The 13,060-nt window shown below is 49.2% G+C and overlaps 3 protein-coding genes and 2 non-coding genes across 5 annotated transcripts; 1 reads left to right on the top strand and 4 right to left on the bottom strand.

Annotated features, from left to right (window-relative positions):
- Positions 1-14: 14 nt before the first annotated feature.
- On the bottom strand, positions 15-3,774 carry LOC108033145 (glutathione S-transferase theta-3). The gene is made up of 4 exons (XM_017107369.3): positions 3,634-3,774; positions 754-1,040; positions 558-693; positions 15-479 (listed from the first exon to the last, which is right to left on the bottom strand). Exons 1-4 carry the CDS (start codon positions 3,749-3,751, stop codon positions 307-309), a joined length of 714 nt encoding a protein of 237 aa, XP_016962858.1. The 5' UTR covers positions 3,752-3,774; the 3' UTR covers positions 15-306.
- A 2,366-nt stretch (positions 3,775-6,140) lies between these two features.
- Trnad-guc (transfer RNA aspartic acid (anticodon GUC)) lies at positions 6,141-6,212 on the bottom strand. Its single transcript has one exon. It is a non-coding gene; the product is annotated as a tRNA-Asp (tRNA).
- Positions 6,213-6,426: 214 nt separating this feature from the next.
- Positions 6,427-6,498, bottom strand: Trnad-guc (transfer RNA aspartic acid (anticodon GUC)). The gene has a single exon. It is a non-coding gene; the product is annotated as a tRNA-Asp (tRNA).
- Positions 6,499-6,572: 74 nt separating this feature from the next.
- LOC108033167 (kinesin-like protein Nod) lies at positions 6,573-11,869 on the bottom strand. The gene is made up of 7 exons (XM_017107399.2): positions 11,677-11,869; positions 11,421-11,615; positions 10,572-11,109; positions 10,240-10,385; positions 7,794-7,984; positions 7,024-7,731; positions 6,573-6,956 (listed from the first exon to the last, which is right to left on the bottom strand). Exons 1-7 carry the CDS (start codon positions 11,785-11,787, stop codon positions 6,851-6,853), a joined length of 1,995 nt encoding a protein of 664 aa, XP_016962888.1. The 5' UTR covers positions 11,788-11,869; the 3' UTR covers positions 6,573-6,850.
- Positions 8,094-10,473, top strand: LOC108033168 (uncharacterized). The gene is made up of 2 exons (XM_017107401.3): positions 8,094-9,877; positions 9,935-10,473. Exons 1-2 carry the CDS (start codon positions 8,109-8,111, stop codon positions 10,212-10,214), a joined length of 2,049 nt encoding a protein of 682 aa, XP_016962890.1. The 5' UTR covers positions 8,094-8,108; the 3' UTR covers positions 10,215-10,473.
- Positions 11,870-13,060: the final 1,191 nt, after the last annotated feature.

Genomic DNA, 13,060 nt, shown 5'->3' with positions numbered 1-13,060 from the left:
GAAAAGGCGCTGGCTTAACAATCATAAGCGTACTTTAATACGTATAATTAAGATACACAGTTAACAACTAGGCTCTAATAATATGTGTAAGGTTTTTCGTAGCTTCGATAGAAACGGGGAAGCACAACAGAGCAATATGAGGGACAATTTTGGAAAAAGGAGAGGGGGTTAAAACTTATCGGCTAGAAAGAGCAAATATAATCACAAAAGCTAAATGTTATGGGCCAAAAAAAGTGTTAAATAGTCGATCGTCTTAGGGAACTAAACAAGATTGGTGGACGGTCCGAGGGCGGACGGGTCCCCCGGCTATTGCTTCACCGCCTGGGCCACGCCCTGCTGCTGCCCACTGCCGCTGCCCTTCAGCTTGGCCTCGAACTCCCCGAGCACCTCCTTGTAGTGGGGGCCCAGCTCCTCGCGGACCGCCTCGTACCAGCGGGCCAGCTTGTTGCGGTTCTGGAACGTGTTGTAGCCGATGGACTCTGCAAAGCGGAGGAGGAGTGGGTAAGTCAGGCGATTATGGCTGGAGCTCTCAGCTCCGAGGCACTTTGGGTACTCACTGGGCTGGTCGATCTCGCAGATGGCGCTGAGGTCGGCGAAGGAGATGTTGTCGCCCAGCATGAACTTGCGGGAGTTGAGGAAGAGCTGCTCGAACTCGTTGAGCGTGTGCTCCAGCTGCTTGCCGGCGAGATTAACCTGCAATGTCCAGACACTGGGGTTAGGGGGGGCGGTCACGCAAGGACTAGGATCACCTACCGCATTGTCGGCTGGCCGGGTCTTCTGCAGGTAGGGCACCAGCCACTTCTGCTGGAAGTACTCCGTGGTGGCCACGCCCATGTTGGTCTGCTGCCAGGCCAGGTACTCGTCGATGCGGCTGCGGCCGAGGTGGCGACGCGGGTACCAGTGCTCCGGCACCAGCTTCTCGCGCGCCAGGTGCCGGAAGATGGCCACGTTCTCGGACAGCTGGTAGCCGTGGTCTGTGATCGCCGGCAGCTTGCGGAACCGGTTCACGTTGTCCCGGAACTCGCCGGTCAGGTGCTCGCCTGGAACGGCAGAAGAAAGGGAAAGGGGCGAGCCGGTGAGACAATGGTGCAGCTACCATACCTAAATCCAATGACACCGGATATTTTCCATCTAAACCGGTTTTCAAGAGGGATCTGCATCAGATCTGCATTCCATATGCTATACAAAATGATGATAAGATTATTCCACCCAAAAACGAGCCATGACTCCCGTGTTCCGATCGGCAGATCGCCTGATCCCAGCGAGGTATCGCTACTCGGCAACAGGTGCCGAGTCACGGGCCGAGTTGGGAGCCGATAGCGATAAGGGGATCGAAAGAAGTGGTGCCCTCAAAAGAGGGGCGTGTCCGGCCGAGGAAGGGCAAAGTCACTGCCAATGTCGCCAGTGCGGCCACCAAGGTCACCGCGGGAGTGGAGTGGAGCTCGTAAAGGGTTTGGTCGGGAACTCGTGCGGCACTTGTGGCACTTGCGGGGCCTCCGGCTCCAGAAATAGCCGCTGCGAGTGGGACTCTGGATGGGCGCACAAGCTAATTGAGTGCCCACGCCCACTCCACGCCATCCCGTCATGATTTGGGTGGTGCGAGTAAACAGAGAAATTAGCCGGGCATTCGGTGGAAACCTAATTGATTAGTCAGCAGTGGCGGCCTGTGATTCCCGCCACCAGCTGATTAGATTCGGCCTGGCAGCGGCAATTTTCAATTTTATAATTGCCGTCATTGGGAAAATTAAAGCGGAGTAGCCAAAGGGCGGTTCGTGAGAGCTCCGTGACTGACTGGCCCATCAAGATGGGATCGCAATGAAGGGCGGGCGGAAAGCACGGGATGCATTGTGGGGCTCATAGAGCTACATGGCGTGGGCCAATTAAACAGGGCCTCCAATCCCTGGTAGCTTATTGCCCTAATCTGCCATAAACATCTTTCGGGGCTGCCTTTAAAAATCTAATATGTGTCGGATTCAAAAACAGTGCAAGTAGCCCCCTTAGCCAAGGGATACTTTCTCCGAAGGAACTGTGCTGGCCCGACCAAACAAACCCGTACAGCCTGCTCTGATCTCTAAGAACTCAGCACCTGAGCCATGGTTTCCATGGAAAATCGGTACGAGCACTTTTAGAAAGGCACACCAACCCAGGGCTAGCGGCACCAGCCGATGGCCACCGAAGTAACCCCCTGCGACCTCTGGTAACTCAGCTCCCAGGCCTCGGACTGGCTCGCGAAGCGCTAGGGCCCCTCGTAGACAGCTATCAGGGGGCCATACCAAATTGGGTTGGAAAATATCAGTTTTTACGGTGGCAATAGCCCCGTTCGATTTCCACTTGATCCGAATTGCAGCGGGCTCGTAAACGCTCGGCCAGATTAGATTCCTTGCGTCATGCTCGGGCGGCATGAAAACCGGGTGCGCGCCGCACACTACACCGCTGAAAGCGCTTGCCCCCGCATCGGCATCGGAGTCTTTAACCTCCACAAGGTTGTCTTGTTGGCGCCCCGCGAGTGCAGCGACGCCTCTGATTTCTAAGCCACTCGACGGCCCGGCGCGGTGCAAAGTCCAAGTGGCAGGAAAAGCGGCCTGTCTGGGAGTGCGACGCCGGAGGAGGGGCTGGGACTGGGACTGGGACTGGGATTAGCATACGAGACGGCCACCAATGCGGATATCAGCTTACCAGGTGCTGACGACCAGAAATCATCCGTGCATCGTGATCGCATATGCAGCCGCTAATGGCTGCATCAATTCTGCACTTTATGGCGTGTCCGCAACCTTGACCAAGTGGGAAACGAACCAGTCGCAGAGGCGCGGGGCCTCTGCGGGCTCCGCAAAGTGCTAGGCGCACGCGCAGCCCAGCAAGCAAGCCGACGAGCCGACGAGCCATGAAAACATCAGCAGATGGAGGAAAACAAGGCACAAACCAGCAAACAAATCAGCAGATCTGTTGAGGAATTGATAAGTGTGCCAGTTTGGCGAGCAGGTGATAAAACCAGCGCAAAGATCGGCCGGCGGGTTCCCGCGGAGTAAACACGGCCAAAGTGCACTCCGGTGCTGGGTACAGTTGAGCCCGGGTAACACGAACTTCTTATGAGGTGTTGAGCAGTATTCAAGCACTGCAGATACGACTGAATGTTCTGGTGATAGGTGTTGTGGATTCTATATAGTGTGGTCTTCGCAGACGATAGAGCTTGAAGATTAGGATCAGAGCGAAAGATCCGCCTAAATATTCCCAACCATACTCGTTCTCAAGGAAACCTCACGTTCGAGCAAAGCTGACGAATTCCCCCACTAAACTGCCATCACGTTTGCGTTAGACTGATAAATCGAATTATTATAACATCTATGCTCCACATTTCCGAATGCGATTTCAGATTAGGCGACACTTCCCAAACGACTGTCCCCAGCGCGACGATAGCCCACTTTCGCCTTGGAAACTTTTCGGGGGGACTGTGGAATTTTTAACGAGCGGAAAATTTATTTGGAAACTCCCAGTCGAGTCGAAAATATCGGAGGCGGGCGCCGAACAAAGGGCAGCATAAATGCATAGGAATGCGGCGACGGGCCACGGGCCACGGGCCACGGCAGGGTCGACCTCTGGGCCCCCGGAGGTGTGTGCCAGCGGGCACGTACTCACCTTTGAGCATCGAAATGGGAATGGCCTCGAAGGGGATCTTGGAGGCCTCCAGCAGGATGTAGAGCGCCCGGCTGGATTGGTTCAGGAAGTCGAAGTAGAACTTCAGTGGCTGCGACATCTCGGAGGCGCTGCTGTGCTGTGCTGTGCAGGGCGAGTGACTAGGCTAGTGGCTCTGCGGACCTGTGGAGCTGGGAGCTGGGAGCTGGGACCTGGGACCTGGGACCTGGCGCCGATGGGAAAACACTTGAAGACCCAATGCAATCCAATTCGAAACTCCGGACTCGGAACTGAGATCGTGATCGTGGTCGTGGTCGTGGTCGTGGTCGCTGGAACCGGACTGCTGGACTCGTGCTGCTAGACTGAGCTCGCAGCGCCGTCGCCGCGACATTTTAACGCGGAGCCCGGCGTCGACGTCGGCTGCGCGGCGGCTCGGCGGCTGGGGTGGGGGGTTTTGGGCGCATTCATTAAATGCGCCGCAAAAACAAGCCAGCACGGCGGCGGCAGAGCAGCGGAGCGGCAGAGCGATCACAACAAGACGCTAACGAAAAAAGGCGAACTCAAAAACAAAAACAGAGACAAAAAGACCGGCTTCTTCTTCGAGCACTGCATAAGGCCCCCACTGCCGCGGCCCCGCTACGCCCCTGCCCCTGCCCATGCCCCTCCGCCGACGCCTCTGCTGGCGCTGCCGCTACTCTTCAGTGGGGACCGGCACACTGCGACTGCACTCGCCACTCAAAAGAGGGTGTGGCCCCCCGCGAAAGACCGCTGAACAGCTGAAACGACCTATGGTAACTCGGGTGCTAGGGCTCGGATCGCGCTGAAATTCACTAGCAGCTCTCAGTACACAGATTCCAGGTTGTATACCAAAAATGAGCCTGAAAATCACATAATTACAATGGTTGGTTCAAAAAAATCGATTAAAAGTACATAGTAGGAGCTGCGGAAACTTAAACTTAATAAACGTTGGTGACCAGCCAAATTTATGTATTATATGGATAGCCCTACAGCTGTTCTATTTACACCTCGAAAAACTATGAACATTTAAGTCTTTGAAGATCGCTGAACATCTGAATCGACCTATGGTAACTCGGGTGTTAGGGCACGGATAGCGCTGAAATTCACTAGCAACTCTCAGTACACAGATTCCAGGTGGTATACCGAAAATTACCCTAAGAATTATATAATTACAATGTTTACTGACAGTTTGAAACGAAACTGATCTAAACTAGATGCTTTGAGCTGCGCAACCTTAAATTTAATAAACGTTGGGCAGTGTAGCCTAAAACTCTTTCCAAGGTGACGAGTATATGCATATAATATTCAAATAGGGATGGTTTATTTGAACAATGAAAAAGTGAAACCTTAGAGCAGTTCTATATAAGCCCAGGAAAACCGAGAAATAACCGTCCGCAGATGTGGTTAGGGTATTTCAAGTGTGGCTCATGCCCGAGTTCATCGCTGTTTGTTTTGCTTTCAGTGTTTTGTTGCCCCTGCGTCTTTTCTTGTTTTTGTTTTGCTGGTTGCTTTTGCCTCGGTCTTCGGTCCTCGGCTTCGCCTTTTGCCTTTGTACTGGACTAGCTCAGAGATATTCGGGCGTTATCTGGCAGCGATTTCCAATCAGAAAATGCTCAGTACTTATGAGTATTTAGAAGATTCCTGCGAGCGGCTCTTCCCACCTACCCACCAGCCCTCCGCTTGCCGTATCTGCGATGTGTTGTTATCTTGTTTACCGAAACGAAGCCAATAGCAGATATACCAACCAGAACAAGAACCAGCACCAGACCCCCTATGTGCGCTTGTATGTCGGTCAGCGAATTGTTTTTGTCGAGCTGCAGAGCTGATACAACTGGCCGAGGAGCCAGCAAAGTGCCTTGCCTGTGGATGTATCTGTATCTCTAAGATGCATTTGCTGTCACAAGTGTCCGTACAAGGTGCACAACAGTTTCGCGCAAAGACGCAAAGATAGGGGCTCTCGAGAGCACTTTACTGCACAGATTACTCAGAAAGACTGGCAGCCATGGTCAGCTGTTCGATCGTTAATGGCTGGGTAATTTGGTCCGTAGTGCCCATTGAAAACACCCGAAATCTGAACTAACCACAGGACTTAGAGATTTACGTTTTGATTTATGCCCATGAGGTGGGTATTTCCCGAGTTTAAGATATTCCAAATCATATATAAAAAAAATAATTCTTTATGGTAAATGGGTAACTGTCAACTTGTTCACTTCATAAATATTGTAAAGCGCATCCTTGGTAAGTATATTATTTTAGACATCGCTCCCAAAAGTATGCATAAGTTGATCGCTTTTTTTTCACAAATGAAATCAAGTCGGATCAACCTACCGAAGGATGAGAATCTATTTTGTTTATTTCAAAATAAAATATGTATAAAATAGAAACAAATAACACAGTTTTTGTTACAAACTTTTCAGCGAACACAACCCTTCTACTTTACAAAAAACTGGTATAACAAAAATAGTCTGTGGAATAAAAGAAATTCTAGCTTTCTCCCCGACGGGGAATTGAACCCCGGTCTCCCGCGTGACAGGCGGGGATACTAACCACTATACTATCGAGGATTTGGTGCACTTTCACATTTTCTAGAAAATATGGAAAATATACTTTGCGCATGCTCGATTTATCTTGGTTTTATTTTATGATCCCTCTCCCAAAAATAATGCACAAGTTGATTACTGCCTTCAAAAAAACAAAAACCGAATTGGGTCAGCGCATAGAAGCGGAAAAAGTCTGCACAAAACTATAATTGGCAGAGAATAAAATATAATCTGGCTTCTCCCCGACGGGGAATTGAACCCCGGTCTCCCGCGTGACAGGCGGGGATACTAACCACTATACTATCGAGGATCAGGTAGCCCTCCAAGTTTACTTGCTTACAGCAAAAAATACACAAACGATTCCAAGAGGGAGTGCTAAAATAGTTTTAGTGTTATAATCTTTCACATTGTTTATTTTAAGACATTGGTATACATAGATCTTAACACGGAAGTTTTCAAGCTTACATCTATCTATAAAAAATCAAAAAAATAAACATTAAAAAATATTACACATATTACACACAAAAACCTTTCTGTAAGTGTCAAGGTATTTGGATATCCTGCTCCATTATGTTTTCTACTTATAATCAGGGGTTTTGTAAATCATAGGAAAGCCCCAATAGATAGTTAAACATAAAACTTAGCGAGTATACTTATTATAATCAAATCTCTAGGCAGTTTGCTTGGCTAAACCTATCCCAGCTCTTGCCAGGCCAAATGGGCAGGTCTTTTACTTGGCCCAGATTCAGGAAGCATCCCAGGCGAGATCTAAGTAATGAGGAAACAACAGTAGGATAGGACTAAACTCGATTGGAGTATCAACTTTTAAACTCACCTATGCATAACCAAAGTAAAAGCTGTCTTTGGTCCGATCCCGGGAACTTTCTGCAGTTCCTTTACGCTGCCCCTGTTGAGCAGGCCAAGGAATAGGCTCTTATTATGGGCCATCCAATCGTCGGTTGGAGATTTTTTCTTCCTCGAGCGACTTGTTTTTGGGGGAGCTTCAACTTGCGTTATCAGATCCTTGAGCTGGGTAACTTTCTCCTTTTTTACTGTGACGGAAGCTGAGCTTTCCCGGCTTTCTGACTGCTGCCTGTTCCGAAAATTGGCAATTTTGGGAATGGCCCCGTAGTTCTGCCTGCTTTGGTTGGCCAGACGCATGGAGCGTCGGAGAACAGACGGTGGCTTAGGGGGAGGAATTAAAGTTTCCTCCATGGGTTGGATTCCACTGAGTTCCTTCAAAATGCTGGATGACCTCAATCTTATGGGGCTGACGTTTGTCCTGAAGAGCTGGCTATGAACTGTGCCGGATATCAGCGACTGTTGCACCTCAGCTGGCTCCTCCAGCTCATCCACCTCGGCAATGCTCACTGCGGTGGAGTGAAGGCTGCCGGGTTGCCCGGGTCCCACTCCAGGTGGGGGCATCAACTGCCTGTCCTTTTCGACTTCGGCCTGAAAGCCCACCAGACTAAGACTGCTGTCGGAGATGTGAATAGACGAGGGTTCTAGGGTTGTATCCTCCAGCTGCAATAGCTCGCGAGCCCTGTGGGGGATAGCACCAACACAATTGGTCTGGAATTCTGGGGTTATTTTTCAGGCACTTACCTCTTCTTGGCTTTGGGGGTCAGGCCCAATTCGGATCGCGTCCGGTGGAGAACGTTGGTCAGCGGCTTGGACATGGCGGATTTCGGATTGGGAACAAAAAGGCTGTTCTGTTCGGCGGCTTGCCGTTTGATGGCCGTCGAGCTGCTCAGCACCTTGCGGAAGACGTGGGGCGTCCGTGTGGCCAGCGATTGCTGCAATCAGAGCAAGATGGAAGAATGTAACTTGAGTAACTGCATCATTCGACTTGCGGTCTTCGCGGTTACATTTAGTTGTCTATATAAACGGGCCACATTCGGGGCGGTGCCATAGTGTACAATGGAGCAGCCCAGCGAGAAGCAGCTGGAGGACGCAGAAGATCAAAAGAGGGAGCCACTTATAGAAAAGGAAACCGATCAGGAGAAGGACCTGCAAGAATGTATCGAAAATATTCTGGACTGCAATCTGGAACGGCGAGAGGGTGAAGACCGACTGGATAAAGAAGATATCCCAAAGGAGCCTGTGGAAGAGATAAAGGATAGTCGGAAGAACGAGAAAGATCAGAACTCGGAGGAGGATCCGGATCACGATGAATTGGGGAAAGGTGAATGTCAACAGGAAAGTGTACTAGAGGCGCCCCTTCTGGAAGAGCTGGGTACGCAAGGAAATACGGACGGGGATCCCATGGATGAACAAGTGATATACAGAGAAGAGCTTAAGAAAATAGAAGAGCTAGAAGAAGCTCTTCCCGAATTGATTGGCAATACTGAAGATCAGCTTTTAGAAAATGAATCTAAGGGACAACTGCAAGATGAACCGGAAGAAATCAATCAGGACAGGAGTGCAATTCAAGAAAGTAACGAGTCCTTACAAAACGAAGAACAGCATCGACAAATATCCGAGAACAAGGAGCAGCTCACAGATAATCTTGAAAGTCTGGAGAAGCAAGATAATCACAAGGAGCAAGCTGCTGATGCAGATTCTTCATGCGATGACGAGGAATGCCCCGAAGTCAAGCAGCCGGACCTAAGTGAGGACACCCAAGACGAGTTGCTGGATCAGAATAAGGAGTGCATAGACAGGATTGGGGAAGAGCAGGAGAATCGTGTAGAACAGGGAGGAGACGCGTCAAAGCCAGAAGAAGATCTCCCCAACGAGCAAGTCACCCAGTTCCTCCGCCAACTGGTCAGCCAACTGTGGCCAGAACTAGGAGCAAACCCAGAACTCCGTTTGAACAGAGCAAGTGCCAAGGGTGACAACTATTTGGGCGTGGTTTGGCGGCTACAGGTGGCTTCCGACTCGAAGCGCAGCCTGGTGGTGAAGCTTCCTCCCCAGAATCGCGTGCGCCGCAAGCAGTTCTTCGCACGTCCGTGTTTCTTGCGAGAAACGGCAGCATATGAGGTGTTCTTGCCACTGGCTGACATGATTCAGGAGAAGTGGAAGATCCCCGGAGAGGATCGTTTTCGGCAGCACGCCCGTTGTTTCGGAACTCGTCAGGATGAGCCGAACGAATGCATCGTGCTGGAGGACCTATCCTGTTCTGGGTTCTGTCTCCACGATCGCTTCCTCGACCTATCCGTTGAACATGTGCGTCAGGTAATATGCACTTATGCCAAATTACATGCAATATCTCTGGCTGGGAAGCGTCAATTCCCTGAGAGAATGCATAAGCTGCAGCAGCTGGTGGACATCTTCGAGCAGCGCCGCGAGGATCACGCTTTGGGCGTGTACTTTGAAAATCTCAAAGGGAGTGCCATTTCTTCGCTGCTCTCACCAGCGGATGATCCGTACAGGGCTCGCCTGGAAGCGTACTTTGCCAAAGGAACGTACTTTGAGCTGCTGCTCCCTTTGGTCAGTGCATCCAATTGCGAACCCTTCGCTGTCATCTGTCATGGCGACTGCTGGAACAATAACATCCTCTACAAAAGATCGGAGGGGGGAGACCTAGAGGATGTTCGTCTGATCGATTGGCAACTGATGCGGTATGCCTCCCCGGTCACCGATTTAGCCTACTTCCTATTCACATGCACATCGAGAGACTTCCGGCAACGGCACCTCAAGCAAATGCTAGAGGATTACTACGAGGAGTTGGGGCTACAGCTAAGCAGGTAAGAGAACAACATCTGATATACATGACCACAGTGCTGAAAACAATCTTGCAACAGGCTAGGCGAGCACTTGGAGCAACTTCTACCCCGTCCTGCATTCGATGACCAGGTGGCCACCAAGGCTCCCGTGGGCCTGCTCCTCGCCATGATGGTTCTGCCCATCGTGACCATGCAGGGCCAGGATGTGCCCGACCTGCAAGCGATCAGCGAGCGAATCGAGGCCGGAGCCACCACGGATCTGCAGGGCGCCGGATTCCTGGGCGTGGGCAACGAGGCGACTTTCAAACAGCGTATGCGGGAGGTGATCTTCGACTGCGTGGACTTCAACTACATATAAGAAGGCGTTAGGTAAGGCAGCTCACCTTTTGCCGAGCCACTTGCATCGGATTCAGGCGGAGCTTTTTGGCGCTGGTGCCGAAGCGCAAAGTGGCCAACGTCTCGCTAAGATCGCATCGATGGGGACTGATGCAGGCCAGGAAGGTTAGATATGACTGCGCGGTGAGCGATTCTGGAAAAGATAAGGAGATTAAGTACATAATTCTAGTATTGGAATTATAAACAGGATGATTAAACTATCAATAAATGCTTTAACCCGACAGATGCCTTAACGTTATCAATTTTTTACAAGTTTGAATTAGAAGCTTCTCTCTTAACTTATAATACCCTTTGCAATTCTATGGACAAGTCCACTCACCCTGTAGGACTGTGGTAAGGACGCTGTCGCGGTAGGGAATCACCGTGCGGCCCGCCGCCATGGACATCACCACCTTGTTGATGCTGAGCAGACCCAGATTGATGTTGACTCCCTCCTGCTTGGCCACGCCCTCGTGCCCGGTTCGCCGCACTCCTTCCGACCCGGCCAGATCCACTATATTTAGTCTCGAATGACTGGTGCTACTTTTCACATGTATGGTCACTATGGCGTGTGATCGGGAGCTGCTTGAATTCATCTTGGTAGAGCGCACGCGCCGATTCCCAGTGCCCTGCTGCAGCAGGTCCTGCAGATCCTCCTGGTTGCGCAAGGGGAGGCAGGTGCATCTTTGGCAGCGCGCAGCCACCATGGGCGTTTGTGGTATGGAGCCCAGGAGATCATAGGCTTTTTCGTTGTAAATCTCGATGAAGGAGGCGAACACCTGGATGGGCTCCTTCTCGTTCTCCTGCTTGGCCGTCACACGGTCCAAGATGTCGGCCAGACAGCGCGGCAGAACACCGAGGTGCTCGGGCTTTTGGACCTGCAGATCGAAGGGATTATTTCAAAAGTTGTACAATAAATCAGTGAAATTTTGGCTTGACCCTTGACTTGGATGCCATCATGACCCTTAGGATATAATACATCCATTGCCATTTTAAAACAGACATATTTGCAAACTACTTTTTTGAACTCCCTGTAGAGTAGGTGATATATGAACTAAGACCGGTCTTCACTTCAAAAACTAAAGCATTGATCATGGAATTGATGGCGGTTGGCATACAATAGCTCAGTTGTCTTAGAAATACTGGGTGTCTTGGGCAAGTCAAGGGCTGCTATGAGCCTCCTACCCACCTTGTCCGGGGGCGCCATGCCCATGGAGTAGCTCTTGCCCGTTCCCGTCTGTCCGTAGGCCAGTGCCGTGCACTGGAAGCCCTGGAGGGCCTTCTCCACCAGCGGCCGGATCAGGGCCAGGTACATCTCGTCCTGGCCGACGGTGGACGGGAAGGCGTGGTCGAAGTGGAACTCGTTCTGCTCCACCACTAGCGACTGGAAGGTACAGAAAGATGGCAGTCAGTTACAGTTAGTGGGCTTGGCTGCAGTCGAGTACCTTTCCATCGCCCCAGGGCGGGAATTCGACGACGCTCGGCTCCCGACGCCCCAAGAACTGGCGGTACGGCGCCTCGCGGGCCGCAATGCGCACCGCGCTCAGTTTGTCCATGAGAACTTCGTTTGTTTTTATCCAAAATAATATTTACTGCTTGGCTTGGCTGCGCGAAGCGTCTTTCAAATTGACTTAGTGTGACCGTGGCTAAGTCGCACAAATATACCGCCCGGCTGGGGAAAATATACCATTAATACCGATTTTATTTTTGAAATATGTAATCTTTGGTATTTTTCCGTTGCAAGCCGCTGAGTTCAAAATTCATATCGAGCCGTCTGTGTTATCGATAGAAGATTGATCTTGTTTCCTCATCGTTATATCGATGTGTCGTTCAAGCCTGTTCATTGAGAAAACCGCTGTTGCAGAAAAGCTTATCGACCTTAGGAATCCGAAACCGAATAAGAAAAAAAGATCAAATAGCTTTCCCAAAATACAATTGGTCACCACGCATTACTAAATGCAATTTTAAAACTAGCTATGTGAATGCTTCCCGCGGCAGAAATCAAAGCTGTTGTCGAATTGGCAAGGTGGAGGGTTCAATTCCATATCCTTAAGAAAAAAATTGTATTTTTAAATAATAGTTTTTGGGGTGGCCAGGTACTATTCAATGGGCGCTGTATATAACGAGTATATGACGGTCGATAAATACATTTTGGCGTTATCTTTTGCAGGTTAATTTACTGTTAAATTGCTGAAAATTCAACAGAAAATTTCATCAAGTAAGGGAACGTCCGTAAAAAATGCCTGTTGAACTTTAAATTTTAAGACTGACACGCTATGTTTACCAAAGATAATGTTTTAAATTAAGGAAAATGACGAAAATATGCCAAAGAACTAAACAATTAGAACTAATAACAGGCAGCATCCTATCAGATATCCCTTATTTGCATCTACGTAAGGTTTTTATAAAAAGAGTTTGTTTACACAAACCAAAACTATCAAAATCAACTATTTAATAGTGAAAACAGACGTAAACTATAAAAAAGGTAATGATAAAAGAATAACATACGCATAAGAAGAAAAATTTAGTTGTATGTTTATTTTTTTATTTAATTATTTTTTTTATTTTAAGAATTTTTTTTCATGGAATAACCAACATAAGCCAATATCGATCTCTTGGCCACATATATTTTACAGTTGCAGTTGTAAGAAATAATCAACTTTTGTAACACCATGCGAAATTTTTAAGGATTGTTGCTGACTTCAGTGATATTAAGAAAATTATTTCATTCATTTTTTCAGACCGTTTTTTTGACATCTATGTATATGTTAGAGTGGTTATTAAATTGAATTTGAAATTCTTAAAAATATATAAAATTGTATTCCCAAT

The sequence above is a fragment of the Drosophila biarmipes genome, chromosome X, assembly GCF_025231255.1.
Source record: "Drosophila biarmipes strain raj3 chromosome X, RU_DBia_V1.1, whole genome shotgun sequence".
NCBI classification, from domain to species: domain Eukaryota; kingdom Metazoa; phylum Arthropoda; class Insecta; order Diptera; family Drosophilidae; genus Drosophila; species Drosophila biarmipes.
The sequence above is the reverse complement of the archived record's forward strand: the minus strand, read 5'-3'. Positions and strand labels throughout refer to the sequence as shown.

Coding starts and splice junctions, on each gene's coding strand:
- LOC108033145 (XM_017107369.3), bottom strand. CDS start 3,751: ATGTCGCAGCCACTGAAGTTCTACTTCGACTTCCTGAACCAATCCAGC. Junction 694..753: donor CCCGGCCAGCCGACAATGCG/GTAGGTGATCCT, acceptor TGGACATTGCAG/GTTAATCTCGCCGGCAAGCA. Junction 480..557: donor CTGCGAGATCGACCAGCCCA/GTGAGTACCCAA, acceptor TCCGCTTTGCAG/AGTCCATCGGCTACAACACG.
- LOC108033168 (XM_017107401.3), top strand. CDS start 8,109: ATGGAGCAGCCCAGCGAGAAGCAGCTGGAGGACGCAGAAGATCAAAAG. Junction 9,878..9,934: donor TTGGGGCTACAGCTAAGCAG/GTAAGAGAACAA, acceptor ATCTTGCAACAG/GCTAGGCGAGCACTTGGAGC.
- LOC108033167 (XM_017107399.2), bottom strand. CDS start 11,787: ATGGACAAACTGAGCGCGGTGCGCATTGCGGCCCGCGAGGCGCCGTAC. Junction 7,985..10,239: donor TGCAAGTGGCTCGGCAAAAG/GTGAGCTGCCTT, acceptor CTCTGATTGCAG/CAATCGCTGGCCACACGGAC. Junction 7,732..7,793: donor ACCCCCAAAGCCAAGAAGAG/GTAAGTGCCTGA, acceptor TATCCCCCACAG/GGCTCGCGAGCTATTGCAGC.